This window comes from Anastrepha ludens, chromosome 5 (genome assembly GCF_028408465.1).
Source record: "Anastrepha ludens isolate Willacy chromosome 5, idAnaLude1.1, whole genome shotgun sequence".
Classification (NCBI taxonomy): Eukaryota; Metazoa; Arthropoda; class Insecta; order Diptera; family Tephritidae; genus Anastrepha; species Anastrepha ludens.
In genome coordinates, this window is record NC_071501.1 from 17,006,346 (window position 1) to 17,027,893 (window position 21,548).

Consider the following 21,548-nt stretch of genomic DNA (forward strand, 5'->3'; position numbering starts at 1 on the left):
TTGATGATTTTTGTTCTTCAAAGTTATTTGTTATCATATTCTTTTAACTTCACCTCTTTTTACCATTTTTTTATTTATTTTTTCTTGTAAAACATTTTCATCTTTTATAAAGTATTATATGCATAGTAGTTGGGGTTTTTCCATTTTTCGTTAATTGCAAAGTGTATGGCTTTATGTTCAATGAATGAATACAAAACGGAAAAACGGGAAACTAAAAAAGTAGACCTAGAGAAATTAGGTAATTGTAGTTGGGCGACATATAATGCGCCCAAATAAAGTTTGTATAATTTGTGTGAAGGGGGCTAGGGGCAAGGAAGGAAATCAAGCAACGTTAATTTATGGGATCATTTAATTGATGTACTATGTATAATCGTGTAAAGAGGTATGTGTATGGAGTTAGCATAATCATTTCTGTGACTCCTGTTTCTTTTGGATTTATATGTCTGGTTTTGACGTTTGCATTTAGCATGTGCTGCTGCAGTAGCGGCAGAAACCTTGGCGACATATGCCAGCCGCAGATGCTTCCAGCGTTTTATGTTCCTTTTTAAGCCTCGCTTTAATATAAACTACTACTGATTAAAGCGCTATGCTAATTTTGTTGTTTTTGTTTTTTTGTAGGATCCAGAGCAGTTTCAAATATTTTCAAATTAGAATTCTTAGCAGTTTTGGAATTTTTCAATAAATTTTTATGCACTATTTATATATGATGTATGATTGTATGTTGTAGATTTGATTTTTTTCGCTTTCTTTTCTCGTTTTAACGCATTTTGAGAACTCATAAACAGAAAAAAAGTGAACATAGCAAATTAAAAAAGGAACAACATACAAAAAAAATTGAGCAGGTATTGCAAACGTAGTAGTTCTTGTTACAGTTGGTTCTTTGAAGAATTTGTTGTTGGTTTTCATATTTTTGTTGCTGTTGTTATAGCTGTTGTAAGAGGTGGTAATGATGTTTTTTATTGTTGCTGTTGTTGGCTGATGTAGCTTAGAAGTTATTCAAATGTTTTTTATAACAAAAGTTCTTTTTACATTGGCTGCAACGCACAGCGATCAGATCAATTCAGCTCCTTGTCTTCTAAGTACTTGTATTCAAAAGTGAATCCCTCCTTTTTGCGTTGACTCCATTTCTCGTAATCAAAATAGATGTACGTACCCTAGAAAAAGAAACAAAAGATAACAACTTATTACCCTTTACAATATTCAAAAACTAACGCAGTCGAAACTCAATAAAACGATGAAAAATATTTCAGATAGCATAATAAAGTAAGTAATATTTTTTCTTTGCTTTGTATGTTGAACAAAATGTTGCAATACATTTCCGACATACTCGAGCTTCGGCAGCAGATTACCTTGCTAGCAGAATACACACCTGTTCGTAATCATCATTAATAATTTTTGGTTCCTCATGCCTTTGGAACCACATCATGTACTTTGTGTGAAATCGCCAGCTTTGCTTTTTCAATGCTTTCGCTGCTAAATATTGCGCCTTCGAACCTTCCATATAATAGAAAACAAAGAAGAGCGTTTCGGTTGAGAGTCGTTGATAAAATTCAACGGTATCGTAGAGTGGAAGCTGTTGCTGTTTAGCGCGCAGGAAAGAATACGGAGTTTTTAGGTACAAACAAAAAAGTTTCATTACATTCATTCATATTAACCTGAGGATAGTGCAGTGGTGTCGGCACTGGCGTTCGCGGCAGGTATATATTTAATCTCTCCGAATCGGCTGGCGTCGGGAGATGATAGTAAGCGGCTTCCATCATTTTGAATTGCAATTGGTGATCTTTATGCAAAGGCAATGTACCCAATGGTGCAACGCCCAATAAAGGCGTTATATGCGCTTCATTTGTGGGTTGCTGATGTGGTTTGCTACCTACAGGTGCATTAACACCACTATTACTAGCTCCAGGCTGCCCCACAGCTGCGTTCGTTAAACCAGCTAGCCCACTGGGAACTGCACTGCCGACTGGGCCCGCACCCGCCGTTGTCGGCCCATTGGTTGCTGCGGCTGCTGCAGCAAAGGCGACTGCTGCTGCTGCCAAACCTCCCGCCAGTTGTTGTTGCTGTTGCTGATTGGCAGTTGTTTCGGTTGAAAAATGCTGCAAGACCTGTTGTGATTGCTGCGCTTGCTGCTGCTGTCTATTGTCAATTTGTTGACCAGGTCCTTGCGTCAATGAATTTGTGTCGATTACCGATCGGTTAATAGCTTCTTGAGCCATCGTCTTTAATGAAATTGCATCCACAGCGTTGTTGTTGTTGTTAATGTTGGCCGTAGACACAGGCAAGCCATTCATATGCTTCGGCGAAAGTAAGCCCGGTGAAGCGCGTGTGCTATTATTGGCTACACCAATAACTTGTTGTTGCTGTTGTTGCGGTGTTCCAATTACTTGCGAGATACCATTCGGGGAAATGCAATTTGCCAGATTATTGCTGCCAACGTTATTCACCACTACTCCGGCTGCGACGGCGGCTGCTGCTGCGACAGCTGCACTTCCTTGTTGAACCGCGTTCGCTAAACTATTGGATGGGTTGCTGTTGGAAGTGTTGCTATGCGCTGTACAAATGCAATAAAAGAGAGGAACATATATTTTTAAATTACGTGAATAAGGTAAGCAGTTTCAAATGCAAAGACAAACCGTTTTGTAAATGTGAGGAATTCGTTTGAAGATTGGATAACTGTTGCTGTTGTTGCTGCTGCTGTTGTTGTTGCTGGTGCTGCACATTGGAGCCTACTATGGACGCTACCGTTGGAGCCGCCATCGCATATGATGTCGCCGGGTGCACAGGTCCATTTTCAAGATGTGCTAAAACAATTGATATATTTATTATTTATTTATCTCGCATAATATAAATTTCATAAAAAAAAAAAAAAAAATAATTGGCGCGTACACTTCTGTTAGGTGTTTGGCCGAGCTCCTCCTCCTATTTGTGGTGTGCGTCTTGATGTTGTTCCACAAATGGACGGACCTACAGTTTCAAGCCGACTCCGAACGGCAGATATTTTTATGAGGAGCTTTTTCATGGCAGAAATACACTCGGAGGTTTGCCATTGCCTGCCGAGGGGCGACCGCTATTAGAAAAATGTTTTTATTAATTTTGCTTTCACCGAGATTCGAACCAACGACCTCTCAGTGAATTCCGAATGGTAATCACGCACCAACCCATTCGGCTACGGCGGTTCATAAGTGAAACTAAATTCGCCCGTAAGATGTTAATATACAGCAAAAACATAAAAAATATTCACGAAACAATAGTGCGCATTTCCAATATGATTTTTAAAGTAACATCGACCAAATTTACGTTAAGGTAACCTAAGACCCTTTTTCTGCTTATCGCCCCACAACACTTACATGTGTTATTTTTCGCTACAGCCGCAAATGCAATCGTTGGCGTCGCTTGAATCACAGATTGGCCTTGAATGTTGTTACTGTTGCTGCTACCGTTATTAGTCGCAACAGTGGCGGCTACCGTAGTCGCACCCCCTACTACTGTCGCTACGTTTGTTGTGTTTAAACTAGGCGCCGGCGCATGCTGTTGCAACGCAGGACTGTGGCCAGCAGCCATTGCTGCGGCTGCTGCAACAGTGGCTGCTAATGTGGGCGGAACACCACCTATGCTATTTGCCGTTGTTGTTGTTGATGAAGGCGTGGTTTGACCAGCCATGGCTGCTGCAACCACTGCTGCAGCCGTAGGTTGTTGTTGCTGCTGCTGCTGTTGATGATTCTTGTTGGGTGTCGAACTAATCGCTTTATTTGAAGACGCTATTAATAAAAAGGCAACATGAGTAAAACAAATTTGAAGTGTAAAGTTGGTGTAACAAACTTTCTGATATCGAACCGCTAGAAGATTTTCCGCTGCTATTGGCTGCGCGTACTGCCGTAGGTTTAACAGGTTGCTGTAAAAGTGATAAATAAAAGTATATTAGCCACAAATAAATTACTACATTAAATACCGATTACTTACTTTTACTTTGCTACTAGAATTACTCTCATTTTTGTTCCTTTTATCGCTGGCTGCCGTGTCTATATTACTGTTCGCCGACGCTGTCGCTGCCGCCGCCGCTGCTGCCTCAGCTGCATAATTCATATTGTTGCTGATATTACTTTGCTGCTGCTGTTGTTGTTGCGCCGTCGACGCATTACTTGTAGCTGTTAACGTCGCAGTTGATGCTGTCGTCGCTGCCGCCGCACACAGTTGTTGTACTTGTTGCTGTGAGCCCGCTACTGGTGGTGGTGATTGCACAGGACTGCCACCCGATGTTATGCTGCTCGGCGAACCGCTCGTCTCGTTGCTGTTGTTGCTGTCTGTAGTGGCTGATGATGGAATACCAAGTGAAACACCTTTAGTATAAAATTCATTAACACCACAAATCCGTCATTCATTCAACATCATTCAGACAACATTTGTTGTTGATGTAGAACACGATCCACAGCGTTTCAAACAAATTTATCGAAATCGTGTGGTTTCGATGTTTTGTGTATTGTATTTTTATTTAAAAATTTTTTATTTTTTAAATTTATTTTAAGGATAATACGACATACAGTTATTCGTTACGTATTGTTGTTGTGATATAACAATGCACACACAAATTGACGCAAAACGGTTGCATTGCCAAAAGGTATTGTGTGGTTGTTGTGAGTTGTTAGATGGCCGATGGATGACGTTGTTGTTCAACAAATCAAATCATTTCATTCAACACATTTTACGGGATTTTAGTTTTTGTGGATATTGTGGTTTTAATCACATTGAGAACATATTTATGTTAAGCCGTTGATGTGGATGATATTCAGTTTAAAATATGAAAATAAAGGCAGAAACATACATATATAAAATAAGTATACGTCTGCACATAACCTTTACGAGTGTAAATATGTATAAAAATTATATTCATAAGAAAGCCTAATGCATATGCACACACAATCTTTGTTTTTTGTATGTACGAAAACATGATTGGCACAACTGTGTAATTACTTACACCACTTAGTATTTATTTTCATATTCATTCACACTCAATCTCAGCCGCACACAACTCACCTGTGCCAGATAATTCAACATCGTCCAGGCCAATAATGTCATCATAAAGAAATTCATTCTCTTCGAAATTCGGCTCTTGTGAGGATTCAATGTAATATTCAACATCATCCTTGATTTTATTCACCTATTGGGGTATATAAAAGACAGGAAATTAGTTTTCTACATGGAATGACACTTATATTTGCAAAGATGCATTTTTTTCAGCGTTTTTTGTTGTTGTAACATCACAAATATTCCCCATAAATGATTGAGGAATACTGGTGGTGGTTGTTTGTCTCCATATAATCTTCTTATGTTGTTGCACAATAGTTTATCATTTTGATATCAAAAAAATAGTTGTCCCAAATCGTTTATTTGCCAATTTACCTGTTCCGCTTCAACACCATCATTGTCGAGTAATCTTAACAGTGTTTCCAGCTTCATAACATGGAATTTATTACGATCCAACTTAACACGAAACTCATCCATTCGATCCTGTTTGTCGCGATCAAGGCGTTTCTTTTTAGCCGCCAATAACGATTCAATCTCACTTTCGTATTGATCTATTTGCAATTGCAACGAACTTATTGACGATGTTAGCCAGTTACGAGTCTCATCTTTAATACGTTGAGCTGGATCCATTTTTTGTGCAGCGCCAAGACCTTCTTTCGAGTACGCTTTCGTTTTCGTTTCACGTTCTACGATCTTGAAACGTTCCATTTGCTATAAATATGGGTGACAAATCAGTTTGCGTTACCAGTTTAAGAAAACTTTCAAAAAATAATTTTGAAATGCTGTACAAATTTTGTACGACGACAATAGATAGTTCACTTGTACTTACTGTTTCAATGAGACGCCTATTTTCCAGCAGCTGGCTTTTATCTTTGATCTCCCCGGATGCAATCCATGATTTAATTTGATCCCGAAGCCTTTGTAGCTTTTTGATTTCCTTTTTAAGATCTGCTTCATATTTTTCCTGAAAGTTCGACAATTTTAAACACAAAAAATTATTGCATACAATTAAGTATAAAGAAATGTTGTTGTAGCAGCTTACTAAACCCTGTCAATGCAATGTAGTCAGCGATCATCATCGTCTAACTCATCTAGCGGTAGACCAAAAAACGTGCTATTCCGACAGGTTGGGTCCAGAGAGAGAGGGGTGTTAGGCGAGTAGATTTGATGGGGCATGTTAAAAGGTGGTTAGGATCGTGCGGAGTGCCTACCCATGCTGGACATATTTTGGGTATGTCGGGGTCGATTCTGGATAGATAGGAGTTTAGTCTGCTACAGTATCCAGAAATTAATTGTGCCAAACTTACGCGAGTATAGCGGGGTAACTGAAGCTCTTCATCATATAAAGAAATAGTCCGGTTTGGTATGATATACACATATATAGGTATTCTACCTTCGTCTTTGCTGAATAAATCAATACTATTTCAGCAAAGTCGAACAGAAGCAGATCGAAACTAATTATGTACAGTTGCCCAACTGGGAGTTAGATTGGAAATCGATACATATTTTTCAAAATCCTTTGTGATTTATGACGTTTAGGCTAAGGAAATAATTTGCTATAGCACAGACTTTTATGAAATCCAAAACTTCAATTCAAGTAAGGCAGGTCACCTGCTATAAAGTGAATGTAAGCTTCTGGATAAATTCGTGTACTTTTTTTTGGATTGGCGCGTGCACCCTTTCTGGGTGTTTGGCCGAGCTCCTCACCCTATTTGTGGTGCGCGTGTTGATATTGTTCCACAAATGGAGGGACCTACACTTTTAAGCCGACTCCGAATGGCAGATATTTTTTATGAGGAGTTTTTTTCAGAAATACACTTGGAGGTTTGCCATTGCCTGCCGCTATTAGAAAAAAAACTTTTTCTTAAATTTGGTGTTTCACCGAGATTCGAACCTACGTTCTCTTTGAACTCCGAATGGCAGTCACGCACCAACGCATTCGGCTATGGCGGCCGCCTACCATCGTATTAATTCATGTATAAGTGGATGTAGCAAATTGTAAATAAAAGCAGCTACGGAAAAGTTAATATGACTTTACATACCTTCTGATTACTGTTTGTAGCATTATGCACTTTTTTCCATATATCCTCGAATGTTTCCACTCCTTCCGCAACCTTTTTCAGACATCTGTCTATTTCACCTGTAAAAAAAGTAAACTAATTTTATATATTTTTTCTATTAGAAAAATATATACAAATTAAACTGCAAGGCAATGTGCTGCATTGACATGTATTTGTTTATGTGGGTAAGTATGTACCTATAACTGTCATACACCCAACAAAGGATGTACCCGCCAATTACTTATATAAGTAGGCATAGTTTATACGCATGCAAAAACTGTTGGTACTAATGTTGCACAAAAATTTTATTACATAGCATGACGCAAAGCTTCAATAGATTTTAGTGCGTACAATTTTTTCGCTACAATATCGTTTAAACTGCAAATTGAACATAAATGTCAGGGGATGGGCAAAAAAAAAAAACACTGCACGAGTACGCGCGTAAGATGGGTAGTTTCTTATTCGCGTTTGGTTTTGTGTGCCACGGGTGGTTTCAGGGTGGCTAGTGGGTGGCGTGATTAGTCTCACAGAGGTAAACACATTTTTTGCGAGTGACTATGGATATCCAGTTGACCATCTGCTCGCAGTTACTTGATTATTTGCTTAAAATTGCAGAGTTGATTGGTACTCACCGATTTCGGAAAATGTGTTGTGATAGATGGATAGATATATCTTTTTACACACAACAATTTTAATGCTTTATTTTTATTTTTCAAAAGCAATTAAAGGGTCATGACAAAGGGCGGAGTGGCAAATATTTATTTATCTATACTTCAAAAAACCAAATAATAATTTTAATTTAATTACTTTTTTTATTTTTTTACTCGTAACAAAAAAAAAATGTTTCCGCCTGTTAAAAAGGAACTCCTTGCAGTGCAAATCGCGCATTTGCATTAAGTGTTATTTATTCGACGGCACGCGTGGATAAATACTCGTATAAGGGATGGATGTAAATGTATGGTTTATATGTAGTTGTAATGTCATGTTATTACACTGACCTATTTTTTTAATTATAATAGATGCATGGACTTAATGACTTGTTCGATTATAACTTAGCTGCTTCCAAAATATTCTGCGGGTTGTTTGAAATGTAGTAAGCAAAGACGTATTACTTTTCTCTTATCTGCTCGTAATTTAATCAAGCAGCCTTCATACTTATAAAATAATAAAGAAAATGACAAAAAAAAAACACCTTCCATTTCAAAACAACAAACGGATGATGGACAAACAAACCTGTGTGAGCAATGGAAAAAATTAAAAAACTATCAATATATGCACAAATATAAACAATATAAATCTATATTCAGTAGGCCTTCCTTCAAAAATTTAACCTAAATCCATGACCACCATTTACAAATGCTCAAATTGTATCATTTACTCTTTACTTAAATCGTCAAATCTTAAAACTTTCACGACATCATTTTATGATGTTGTTGTTGTGTCAACGTGTCAACTGAGACGTTCCCACAATAGCCGGTTTTGCGTGACCGGAACTACTCTGATTTATATACGCCAAGGTCAATCCCTTTAGCAGAATTTCCCAAAAATTTATAGGAAATGTTTATGCTGTTACAACAACAACAACAACTGAAGTGTTTGACAAGAGTGGGTTCTACGTGACGGAATCACCTGCATTTGTATCCCGCCAAGGTCAGCCACTTCAGCTGAATTCTCCAAAAAATATACGGCTTGTTGTTGTTGTAACAGCTTAAACATTCCCCATATATGTTTGGAAAACTCTACTGAAGTAACAGTGCGAATCTTCGATTATAAAAAAATCATCTCATTAAATTGCTAACTTATCAACATGACCGCATAGACTCGAATTCATTACGTCAGACCTGACACGGCTTCTATTTCTCAGCATATCTTAGTTTAATGCTGTGATTTTATCGTTAAAATTATAATACAAGTTTTTGCAAACTCTTTCGAACTTAGATTTACCTTAAAAGATTATAACAGCATCTCTTAAAAATGGTCAAGTAAACGTGGGTACATGGAAAATGTGTATTATGACAGGTTCTTCTATTTTCAGGCATGAAAAACATTATTAATATTCCCAATGCCTGTATGTGACATTCTACATAATTATTATCCTAAAAATTGTATGCGCTCTCTATTTCAATATTCATAAGATGAGAAATTGAAAACAGTTTTTCAAACTTATGCAAACAGTCCCTAAGTATAAGGTATTATTGAAAATGTTCTGAGGTGCAGTAATAAAACAAGCATATTAATCTCATTATAATGAAAATGAGAAGATACTCATATTGTGATGCTTCTAAAGCCTAACCGATATTGATCATTGGGCTCACCTTGCAACTTTCTCGTCGCAGCCATGGCTATGTGTGATTTTGTACTCGCCGACGCAAATGCTCAGACATAGTCCAGATGAACCGAAATTTTTGATAAGTTATGGATGAACTTCACAGTAATATGAGCGAAGTGTACACTAATTTTGCTGGCTAAACCTTGATCTTCAGACGCGACGTTGGTTTACAATTTCACGAGTGTTTATGTTGTTTTGTAGTTAGCCAGTTTTAACAAGTTTTGATGCTGCACTTGATGCTTTTTTGGAATGAAATTGATCGCTGGTGAATATGATGAATATAAAGATCAGCTAGTCTTAATACCACACCAAACATACAACGAAAGTTCTGCAAATGCTACAGTTTGCTAATCGTCCTCAGCATGTGGATTAACAGCTTATAAATGTATGAGTAAATGTTTCACCTAACGTACGATGCTTCAATAGGGATAGAGGCTTTGACAGATTGATTGGCAGCAGTAGTTGAAACGAGAGAATACCGTCGCTCCCCCTTTTTCAGATTCGCGTTCCAATAGCACTAGCGCAAATTCAATACCGTTAATAAGTGTTTTACACTTACGCACGTTGTAGGCTAACTTAGTATGGTTTGCAATGGTTTATTTCCCAAACTCTTGCGAATGATAATTTCTTTTCCGCTGGCGGAAAACGCAACAGCAAGAGCAACGCAAAAGGGAAAACGAAACTTTTTCCTACTCGTCGCCTTCGCAATTTTTTCGTTTCTGCTTTTAAGACTTGCTTCTTCAACTTTTTTTTGCTTTTTCTGTTGATCCAGTTTTAAGCTGTTTTTACACAATTTTCAGTTAGTGTGTTTGCCAATTCGTTTTTCGTTTGTCTGGAAATGCTTTTGGTGCCGGAATTTTAGGTAAATGTAAGGAATAATTAAATTTTTGACGCGATTTTTCTGCTCGCTGGCGCTGTCAATTGTTTCGATTTTTCTTCTTCTTCCAGTGCTTTTTGTCTAATTTCCAAGATGGCGACTTCTCGCCTTTTTTTCGTACGCAGGGTTGAGTCCATGAAGGTAGAATAATTTAAGATTTTTTTTAAATAATTTATCCCGAATCGATCCATTTCATTTTTTGACATTCACCAACATTTGTGGTTGGCCAACTTAACATTAATTTCTTGCTGTACTTAAGGTTTTATACGCTCCAGTGAGTAAATAAATTCAATTGAAGTTTTCAAAACATTTATGGAGGCCAAATCATTTGGGGCCAGTTGTTGAGTGCTGGTTCAACTGTGGTGAATTTTTAAATTGAGCTTAATCGCACGAAATTGAAAATAGTTAGGACCAGTTTTTCAATGTTAGTTAAACTATGTTTTCAATTTTCTATGGACAAACTCATAAAAATTCACCGCAGTTAAACTAGCACTGAAATCTGGACCTCAGTCAAAATTTCATTTTCAAATTCAGTAATAGTCTTAATTATAACTTCCTTCAAGTTTTGATATTATTAATATACCTAATATTTAGACTATTTATTTATTATAAACTATTCTCAAATTCATATATAGTTTAAATTTTTTTCGTACAAATGCAACCGTACTCTAGTTCCCGAATATCAGTATTTACGCTATAAATGTATTTACGAAATGTCAACTTTGGCAAAGAGGACGTGAATTTTGTATCAGATATCAGTCTAGTATTTTTCTGTGTTATTTTTAATTAAACGCACTAAAATGGATTTGTACGATGATATTGATACAAAACCTCGAGCTAGCCAAATCGATGGTTGGTCATCAGGTATTAAAATGCTTCAAACACAGTTGGCAATTAAGAAAGCACAGGGACCAAAAGAGCCGCCTAAGAAACCGGTAAGCCTCGCAGTTTCACGAATGAATCAACAAAATGATATATCTCTGTGTCTTTTAATTTTTAAATTGAGCAGTTAATGACACCAGTTGTAAATTTGCGTGCTAAAAAGGCTGCAGCTGAAGCGGAATCTATCACTGTGCCGAAAATAGATGCACCAATAATGACTCCCAAGACAGTTATTACAGCCAAACCATTGGAACCAGTAATACAAAGTGTCAAATCGGACGATTGTTGGGATTTTGTTGATGAATATGATCCAATGTGGCCGAACGAGTATGAAAAGTTAAAGGATAAAAATCAAAATAAAGAAAAGGAGCATAAAAGTGGGAGCGGTGGTGGAGGTGGTGGTAGAGGCAGCGAAAGGAAGCGAGGCCGCGGTCGAAATAGTACACGCGATTCATCACCACCAGTTAAATTTTCTGGCTTTGGACAACGTCAGTCTGAGGAAGAAAATTATAGCCCGCCTCCACAAGGTTCAGTGTCAAGTAAAGGTGGTGCTGCAATTGCGCCACCACCTTCTCTTCAAGAGATTTCCATAAATAATGAAAATGGTGACGGATCATCAAATGTAACCATACCCTACTCCGCAAGCTCCGTCGCTGCAAAGATTATGGCAAAGTATGGTTTTAAAGATGGTCAGGGGTTGGGCAAACAGGAGCAGGGTATGTCCATGGCCTTACAGGTGGAGAAGACTTCAAAGCGTGGTGGTCGCATAATACATGAAAAAGATGTATTCTTGCCGCCACCACCAGCACCTAACAGTCCACCTGTAAGCATGGCCCCACCGGCGGCACCAGCGCCAGCAACACCGGGTCTAACGCTAGCGCAAGCTGTTGCCGAAGTACCAGCAACCGAGCCTAGCATCACAGAAATAATGAAAGAACCCAGTAAAGTGGTTTTATTAAGGGTAAGTTTAGGATTTCATAGGATTCATGATAAATTAATTTTGATTTACTTTGATGATAGAATATGGTGGGTCCAGGAGATGTAGATGAAGATTTAGAACCTGAGGTGAAAGATGAATGCAACACCAAATACGGCGAAGTAGCAAGTGTTATAATACACGAGGCTTTCGGCACAACACCTGAAGAAGCTGTTAAAATATTTGTGGAGTTTAAACGCATTGAAAGTGCTATTAAAGGTAAATACCATAAACTTTTTTTATAAAATACCTTTCTAACTGAAACACGCTTACGAAATATATTTATAATCCGTTTTGCAGCGGTTGTTGATTTGAATGGGCGTTTCTTCGGTGGACGTCAAGTGCGTGCTGGTTTCTACAATTTTGATAAATTCAAAAGTTTTCAATTACATTAAAATGATTAGTTTTATTTATTAGCATTTAATCGTAAAGATCTTTAACAAATATTTTTACTTAAATGAAATAACTATTAACATATTTAATACTGAGCTTTTTCGTTCGACTGCAGTAAAATACGACTGCTGCACGGATGGCATAAGTTCAGCACATTTGTGCACTACACAGCCGTATATTTTCATATGCGAACTTCTCTAAGTAATAGTTCTAAGAAGTGTGGAAATTGGCTTTATAAATTGTTTTTTCTAATTTGCGGATCAGCTATCGCCTGATCAGGGTCACATGTAAATGAAATAGTAATCGCGTATCTAAAATTAAAAAAAAATACATACTAAATATACTAAATAAAAAAGTATATAAAACTCAATGACACAAAATTGACGTTTCTTTAACTATTTGGTTTGTAATAAAAAATACCTTTCTCCTTCGGTGACTTGTTCCACGTGATGCCGATTTTCCGCGCCTGAAGTGAATGCACTCACTCGTGCTTTTTTAGGTTCAATAGCTGACTTGGTAAGATTTCCGCCAACGCCGTCAATGAAAATGAATCTGCCACCTTTGTAGTCTTTTTGATATGTGTTTAAATAGAGTAATGATGTATAGTGAAACGATTCGTATGTATCCTGGAGGTATATATAATATATTTATGTTTAATCTATTGCTCGTGGTTTACTCCTTGTTAATTTGATATTTACGTTATCCCGCTTACCTTATCAACGTGTTCGTGCCAGTATTCGTCATTCATTGTGTGAGCGGTAGCATTTGTTAAACGTGAAAAAAATGTGGGATCAGTTAGATAAAAACTATCGGGATGAATTCCGAATTGCTCTGCTATAGCATTTTTGATTTTGTTTTTAACAGTCTAAAAAGGAATCGTTATTCAATGAAGCCATTTAAAATCTTATTGCCCACAATCTACTCACATTATATACCGCTAAGTGATGTTCACGCAATTCTGCCACTACTTTCGGCACACGGTACGCATTTACAAATTGTTCCTTATATGACAGTGCACCAGTGTGTAAATTCAGAATAGATGCGCCTCCAGACGAACCCGCCATGGATAATATGGTGCGCGCTAAATTCAAAAGGGTTTCAGCTTCAATTTCTTCAACCAAATGATCGCTAATGAAGCGCCCACATTTCTTCGGCACACAATTCGGAAAACGACGTATTTCTGCTTTGTAGTCTTTTGAACATTCAAATTTCTGTGCACGTAATGGCAGTTTCTCATTAACTAAGGCAAATTTAGTTTCTTTACTTTGATTTTGTTGAGCATAGAAATAAACAACAATCATTACAGAGGTAGCGATCACAGCACGAGTCCACAAACGATGTGTCGAAGCGGCAGTGGCATGTTGTAACTCCGTGCTTATAGTTGCTCTAAATTAATATGAAGTGAAAAATCAATAAACAGGTTTTATCACTGTGTCCTAAATTGAAACTTACAGTTTACTTTGCGGCTTTGAAGTGTTTTCTAATGTCGCATTGTTAATGTTTTGAGTACCCTTCTCCTTATTTCTATAACTTCTCTGCCTTAAAGGTCCGGTCGAAATCATTTCCGCAATTTAGTGTGTTCTCAAGCGGTAAAAAAAGATAAAGTAGTTTATATATAAGTATGTATGTATGTACATATGCATATGGAGTATAAAAGAGTGCTTCTAAAACTTTCAAGGTAACAGTTTGAGCGCTATGCCGAATAGATTTTAAGAACTGCAGAAGTTTACTAAAATTATATTGTCCATAATTAATTAAATATTGTATTCTGTATATATATAATTTTTGCGCTTAGTTGAAAAAAAACTTCCCTAATGATTCTTATTCTAAAATTAAAAAAATTGACCTATGTGGTTTGCTGGAGCTTAAAATGGTTCTGGCTACCCTGCCTGTCATATGGGAAACAGCTGGTGATAATAGACAGACTATTTATTGATAGATTTATATTTACAAATCCGGTGTCTTCAGAATTTATTAGCAAACAAACCTAAGTTAGCATATTTGGAAAATGTCACGATTCAGCGGAGCTCTGCAGTTAACTGACTTGGACGATTTCATTACTCCGTCACAGGTAGGAATTTTAATCGAAATATTTAAATACCAGACATTTAGAAATTCAATTAACAGGAGTGCATCAAACCCATCCCCATAGAGAAGAGTAAATCGAAGACAGGTGCTAAGATTACCATACTTGAAGATGGTTATTATGAAGAGACTTCGGTATACAAAATAACTTAAAAAAAAATGTATTGCAATAACAAAAAAACGCGTTTAACCCCACAGGCAGGAAAGCAGAAACTCCAAAAAGTTGAAATTACACTTCAAGATTGTCTCGCTTGTTCTGGTTGTATCACATCAGCAGAAGGAGTTCTTATCACACAACAAAGTCAAGAAGAATTACTAAAAGTACTTCGTGAAAATGTTGCGTTAAAAAGTCAGTCCGCCAGCGACGGTTTACGTACAATTGTTGTAACTATTTCACCACAGCCAGTCATCAGTTTAGCGCACCGTTACGACTTGAAACCAGAGGAAGCTGCAAAGCATTTAAGTGGCTATTTTAGATCACTTGGAGCCGATTATGTACTTAATACAAAAGTGGCTGATGACCTCGCATTACTCGAGTGTCGTAATGAGTTTGTAGAACGTTTCCGTGAAGCTACAAGTGGTGATGCGGCTACCACACCCTCTTTACCGATGCTTTCTTCTTCATGCCCCGGGTGGGTTTGTTATGCGGAGAAGACGCATGGGAACTTTATTTTGCCTTACATCGCCACAACTCGTTCCCCACAGCAAATAATGGGAGTACTGGTGAAACAATGGCTGGCACAAAAAATAGGCGTACCATCCGAACGTATCTATCATGTGACGGTAATGCCATGTTATGACAAAAAGTTGGAAGCCTCACGTGAAGACTTTTATAGCGAAGCAAATAACTCACGTGATGTGGATTGTGTGATTACGGCAAGTAAGTGAAAATTAAATATTCGTAAGATATTATATGTAATAATATATATTTTAAATATTTTTTATTTTTAACCACAAAAAGTTGAAATAGAGCAAATGCTTGCGGCTGATGATAAACCATTGCACATATTTCCGCCATCCGATATCGATTCGCCATGGAGTGCACATAGCCAGGAGACTTCTATGTGGGCGCATGAATTCTCCACTTCAGGCGGATATGCAGACCACGTATTTAAATACGCTGCTAAGGAACTGTTTGAAGAAGATGTGGAACAATTGGTGTATAGAAATCTAAGGTATGATAGAAAATGACTTTAAAATGTAATATTAAATTCTATAGGATTATAACCCATTTAGGAATCCAGATTTCCGCGAAATAACGCTGGAGCGTGAGGGTCAAAGCGTACTTAAATTTGCTATAGCTAACGGTTTTCGTAACATACAAAATTTGGTACAGAAGCTGAAACGCGGAAAGGCTTCATATCACTTTGTGGAAGTTATGGCTTGTCCATCTGGTAGGATTTTTTTAATTATATTTAAACATTAGGGATGTGAATACTATTTTGTTTTTAATTTTAGGTTGTATTAATGGAGGCGCACAAGTGCGACCACCAACTGGTGTTCCAATACATGAACTGAACCAACAATTGGAAGAGCTTTACAAACAATTGCCAAAATCGATTCCCGAAAATGAGGATACCAAACAGATTTATAAAAAATTATTTCACGGTGCGCATACTGATAAAGCAAAATCCTTGCTGCATACCAACTATCATGCGGTGGAGAAAATGAACACAGCGCTTAATATTAAGTGGTAAATGATATCTGAATTTACACGAAGTTGTTATATATAATGGCGTATAATTCAAAATTCCGCTTTAATTTGTAAATAAAATAACAAACATTTGCAAATACTTACATAAATATATGTACATATGAAAATCAGGACAAAATTCATTATCTGGAAATAAATAAAAATACAATGTTGCTTGCTTGGTCTTGTTGTTATGTAATATTCTATATTTTTGCATAAAAATTCTTCATTTAAAATTCAGATAATATTGATCAAATGAATCGCTACTGAATTGTGAAATACCTAATTTGAAAGTAAATCCTTTAAATGATTGGGAGAAATAACTCTTTGTTGTTGTTGTTGTTGTAGCAGTAATTCAAGCCTCGTCAGTGTAGGGTATTTCACCGGTCGTCTTCATCAGGCTCATCTAAAGGTAGGCTCAGGAAATATGGAGCTTGTTCGAGCTTAAATCACAACCGCAGTGTTGCATGATTTGTGAAAGTATGTATCACGTTCGATGTAAAATTTTGGCAACATTATGAAAAGCATCACGTTCGAAGTGTCAAAAATTCGGCAAATGTTTCGATAGGTTGTGTCTAGAGGAAGAGGGGTGTTAGATGAGTAGGTTTCAAGGGGATGAGAAAAGGTGGTTAGTGTTGTGCGGGGTGCCTTCACGGACATAACGCTTTCTTTGCAGTCCCTTATAAAATGTAACGTGTTGCATCCACGGAAGGCTTTTCTCAAAACCCGGAATATTATTACAGAAAAAAGAAACTACCTCTCAGGCAAATATTTAGAGAAAGTGCTTTTTTATCTCAGTTACGGAGGAGGATTTTTTTGCTTCATAGTTACGCTAAATGTAAAATTAGTAATTTTTGCATATTTTTGTTTAATAATATATGATAAATATAATATTAATAATAAAAAACAAATATTGTTTGATTTTTACAATTAAAATTTGTTATTCGATACGTTTTACCGATATTTATTCAGTACTTGATGCTTTGTTTCGATACCAGAAACAAGAAAAAGTGTCTATACCAAAATTGTATCGAATGATCACTGCCATAAAATACTCCAGTTCAAATCATTTGAGCGATGCTTGCTTTATTATTATTGATTATTTTGACTTTGTTGTCGCCACTTTTTTTAGTTTCACAAATAATTCAGTGCTAATGCCGTTGGAAAGCTAAAAAGATATTGACAATTTATAATTTAAGTGCCGTCATTCAGCACGAGGTAGACAGTTAAAAGTAGAACTCTCCATTTTGTTTGCACATATTTGAGCAGCCCGGGCGTATGAGCAACGATAGTACATGCACAACGGTTCGACGCTCATTTGAGCGATTCGTGTTTTGATTATTTACATTTTCATCAGAACTCTTCTTTCAGTTTTATAAATTATTCAAACACAGTGCTAACTTCATTGGAAAGCTAAAGAAATATTGACAAATAAAATTGAAAATGTTTGTTCAGCTAATCAAGTTGTTCCCTCGAAATTTTCCAACAATTATTTGAGCAATGAGCAAAATTCGAGCGAGTATAGAGCTTTCCCGCACAGCTCGATATCCAGGTATATAGAGCTCTAGTTAAAAGTATAAAAACTTATCAAGAAAGGCACATTAGACAAGTAGCAGCAGTATAGCAAAAACAACTAAAGAAACAACAACTAATGTATTTTATTTTGCTTTTGGTTCCTAGAACGTCAAAATTTTTAAACAAAGATTGACAGCTTAGACTAGTTTAATCAAAATTTGAAAATTTAGAGACCAAATAAATACAATAGAAACAAATCAAAAGATAAGATAGAGCCAAGGTGTATTCATTAAAGCTGGTGGCACTAGAGCAACAACAATGTTCTGTACGTTTGATTGTCATGGCAAAGTAGAAAAGAAAAATGATTTCGCCTTATTTCATTCTGAGCCGACAGCCACATGGACACGGCTAAAGAAAAAAAAAACAAATCAGCTGATTTACTGATACCATCTTTAATAGATTCGCCTTGGATAGATCCATTGTCTTACCTTGGCGGCCATGATTTCGTTTTCTAAGTTTGCCTGCATTATAAGGCCTTTCATGTCATGTAAAAACAAAGCAATAATAATAAATATAAAAAATCAATTTAAAATTTAAAAAATTTACATGATATTGATTTTGTACATATGTATGCCCTTTCCAAACGAACAAGAAACATGGCCTGCAGTTATATGGGAAGCACAAATTTCATTACATTTGACACAAAAAATGAAGAAAATCATCACATCAAATATTCAAGCCGTTTGTTTTATTTCCCAAAGGATACTTACATTTTATATGTATGTACAAATAACCAAAAATTTTGTTGGTACAGTGTACTATCACCTAACGAACACCTCCCAGAAGCAGACACTTTTTTAGTAACACAAAATCGTTAGGGATTTAAAATTAAATTTTTCTCTCTTGAAAGGACAACACTCTTATAACTGGATGCTTTTTCCCCCCACTAAAGTCATTTTAGTTCCCTGATAAGAGTTAAAATACCAATATTGAAATGGTAAATGTTTCTCAAAAACCGTTAGCTAACTCTTCTGAAGATGAACTAAAAAATGAGATGTACTACAAGTTAACTTGTCTTTAGATAACTTAAGTTAACTTGTCAGCGATCTCAAACGCGTTGAATTGCTTACTGATCTTCTAATACACCTCCAAGGTATTGAAATTAAAGGAAAAACTCGCCAAGCTAAAATTTGTGACTTTTTAAAATATATTTGAATACCTTAGGCACATATATATTTTCACATGGTTCCTAGGAAGAATATAGGGTCTCATAACATGCGCAACAAAATTTATTATTAACTTTTTTACACTTGTCCCATAAGCGAACACCTTCACCCTGTACTTGAATATAAACGCACTGGTCATATTAGTAACTGATTAGGTTCCTTGTAACCGTGGAGCATCCATTCTTTGGAGTGGAGATCAGGCAAAAGAATTTTTGTGCTCAACTTTAAATTATTTGCACAATTACAAAAATCACTTTACATGGACTTTAAATTTAAGGACTAAAATCTGAATATTATCATGTTTTTATCTGAATTTTATACGCATTTACTGCATAGAAGAATTATTGATTTCGAATTTAATTGACTAAAACAGCAAAATGGAAGTGACAGTGTGAGACTAAACATCAAAAATGCTAATAGTTAAAAGTTAAACCAATTTGTACAAAGAGAGAATTTGAGAGAGAATAATTTTGTTAAATAATATTATAATGCCTTCATCCAAGAACGGTTGTAAGTACTGTAAGGTTCGTTTCAGGGGTTATATACAGTAGAATTTTCAAAAAAAATTTAAATTTTATTTTCTTAATGTTAAGAATATTAGTTTTTTGTTATAATATTTAGTAATTTAATGTTATAATATAATATTTAAGAATACACACAGAAAATTTAATATCGTTCCGGTGAATATTATCGAAGTTACACGCAAATTTGAAAAGGCGTTTCAGAGTGCTTGAAAGTATAAGGCAAACTTTAAACGCGTTTTTCTCAAAATGGTGTTTTCAAAGTCGGTGATCAACATTACTCGCAAACGGCTTAACCGATAAGACACAAAATTTAACACGAGCTTCTTAAATATATTTTTTAGTAATTAATTGATAATTTTTTCTCAACGATAAATATTTTTTCTTTATAAATAATTTAAAGCCGAAATTTTGGTCAAAAATCGATTTTTTTTTTTTTTGAGAAACTACCATTTTGTCAAAAGCCGAAATTTTGGTCAAAAATCGATTTTTTTTTTTGAGAAACTACCATTTTGTCAAAAAAATTTGTTTTGCTTATTCCTTTGATTAATTACTAGATTTAACATTACTTTAACGAAATCTTTTTGGCTTTTTAATTTAAGAAGATCCAGTTCTAAGATATAGTGGTCACCGCAAAACGTCGTTTTTGAGAGAAGCTCCCGGAGATCAGCTGTAGCTCCTCTCCAAATAAATATTTTTACTAATACTAAGTCTTAGAATAAAGTTAAAAGCTAACATAATATGTGTACAAATTTTTAGATCAATAAGTTTAAAAGTTTTCTCACAAAAAGTTCTGTAAAAATCGCTTTTTTCTGCCTTCTAAACGTATATAACCCCTTTGTGCGGTAGATACCTTCTACGGAAAGGCGCATATAAAAAATTCGCTTTAGAAAAGACTTTACTTGCCTTGAAAAAGTAGGCATACGTTCCGTAATTTTCTAAAATCGCATAAAACCAAAACAGTGAGTTAAAATTAACTTAAAACCGCATAAAAAAGTTTACAGAAATTAAAAGAAATGAAAGAAATGAAAGAAATGACTTCGAATGTCTGAAAGAAATCCGTATGAAAGCTTAAAATAAATAAGTAAAATTCATATAAATAAATAAACAATAATAAAAGTAGTCCTACTTAATTCATTTTATTTCATTGAAAAGTCATTTAGTTTTACATTTTTTAATCTCCATCGCTATCTGATAACGGTTTTCGTATAAAATACAAACCCCACAACTTCAAAATCGCATTAAAATAATCCACATAAAACGAGACCTTACAGTACTGCGAATGCCATGGAAATGTCAGATAATGCATTTTCGGCGCATGTGCGTTATTTTCATGTACGAGTACTTTTAATTCAGAGAACGTTACATTACCGTTCTCTGTTTAACTACACAGATAGAGATTTTGAAAAATATTAGTGGAGTAATGGTTGTTGTTCTAATTGCCGTTATGCCCATATGGTTGGGGTTTCAATACTCTTAGTGCATTTAAACGCCGCAATTGTACTGCTACAAAAGCCACATACATACACACACATAAAACATCTAAAATATATTCCTAAGCGCGTACTTTGGATTTTCTGAATTTTTAACAGGTGTAATATATTTAATTAAATGTATATATGCATGGTGTATATAAACTTTGAAGTATCATTTTTACTTGGTTTAAAACACGTGTCATTAGACCAACGCCTCCTTATCTATGGGTACTACTCCAAGTGGTATTCTTAAGGCAAGCTGTCATTCCTAGTATACTATTTTTAAACAAAAAAAAAAATTGAATCAAAGTGTTATATACATATGTGTGTACATGTGCGTGTGTGCATGAATATTTTTATAACTCGTATTCCGAGAAACGATTTCCACAACGTAAACTTACAACCCTAATGCGTGCTCAAAGTAATGAAAAGTGTGAGTGTAAAGATTTTCAGTGGAGCTCTGAGTATGTTGGAATGAAACAATAATTGTCGGC

At 35.9% G+C, this 21,548-nt stretch overlaps 4 protein-coding genes across 5 annotated transcripts; 2 read left to right on the forward strand and 2 right to left on the reverse strand.

Annotated features, from left to right (window-relative positions):
• Window positions 1-208: 208 nt before the first annotated feature.
• Window positions 209-10,376, reverse strand: LOC128862818 (CCR4-NOT transcription complex subunit 3). Of its 2 annotated transcripts, none has more exons than XM_054101575.1 (12): window positions 9,398-10,376; window positions 7,065-7,162; window positions 5,852-5,986; window positions 5,398-5,733; window positions 5,032-5,155; window positions 3,961-4,310; window positions 3,820-3,892; window positions 3,348-3,758; window positions 2,634-2,801; window positions 1,656-2,551; window positions 1,370-1,579; window positions 209-1,154 (listed from the first exon to the last, which is right to left on the reverse strand). In XM_054101575.1, the coding sequence occupies exons 1-12, from the start codon at window positions 9,420-9,422 to the stop codon at window positions 1,056-1,058; spliced, it is 2,925 nt and encodes a 974-aa protein (XP_053957550.1). In that variant the 5' UTR covers window positions 9,423-10,376; the 3' UTR covers window positions 209-1,055. The 2 variants fall into 2 exon arrangements, with proteins under 2 accessions (XP_053957550.1, XP_053957549.1); XM_054101574.1 differs by having other exon boundaries at window positions 3,961-4,337.
• Window positions 10,377-10,980: 604 nt separating this feature from the next.
• Window positions 10,981-12,909, forward strand: LOC128863341 (splicing factor 45). The gene is made up of 4 exons (XM_054102460.1): window positions 10,981-11,223; window positions 11,298-12,131; window positions 12,191-12,365; window positions 12,447-12,909. Exons 1-4 carry the CDS (start codon window positions 11,089-11,091, stop codon window positions 12,539-12,541), a joined length of 1,239 nt encoding a protein of 412 aa, XP_053958435.1. The 5' UTR covers window positions 10,981-11,088; the 3' UTR covers window positions 12,542-12,909.
• Window positions 12,762-14,150, reverse strand: LOC128863342 (2-oxoglutarate and iron-dependent oxygenase domain-containing protein 3-like). Its single transcript, XM_054102461.1, has 5 exons — window positions 13,992-14,150; window positions 13,466-13,925; window positions 13,252-13,404; window positions 12,960-13,165; window positions 12,762-12,850 (listed from the first exon to the last, which is right to left on the reverse strand). Exons 1-5 carry the CDS (start codon window positions 14,099-14,101, stop codon window positions 12,772-12,774), a joined length of 1,008 nt encoding a protein of 335 aa, XP_053958436.1. The 5' UTR covers window positions 14,102-14,150; the 3' UTR covers window positions 12,762-12,771.
• A 211-nt stretch (window positions 14,151-14,361) lies between these two features.
• LOC128863340 (probable cytosolic Fe-S cluster assembly factor GJ13047) lies at window positions 14,362-16,510 on the forward strand. Its single transcript, XM_054102459.1, has 6 exons — window positions 14,362-14,610; window positions 14,667-14,759; window positions 14,823-15,504; window positions 15,586-15,799; window positions 15,861-16,018; window positions 16,083-16,510. The coding sequence occupies exons 1-6, from the start codon at window positions 14,548-14,550 to the stop codon at window positions 16,319-16,321; spliced, it is 1,449 nt and encodes a 482-aa protein (XP_053958434.1). The 5' UTR covers window positions 14,362-14,547; the 3' UTR covers window positions 16,322-16,510.
• Window positions 16,511-21,548: the final 5,038 nt, after the last annotated feature.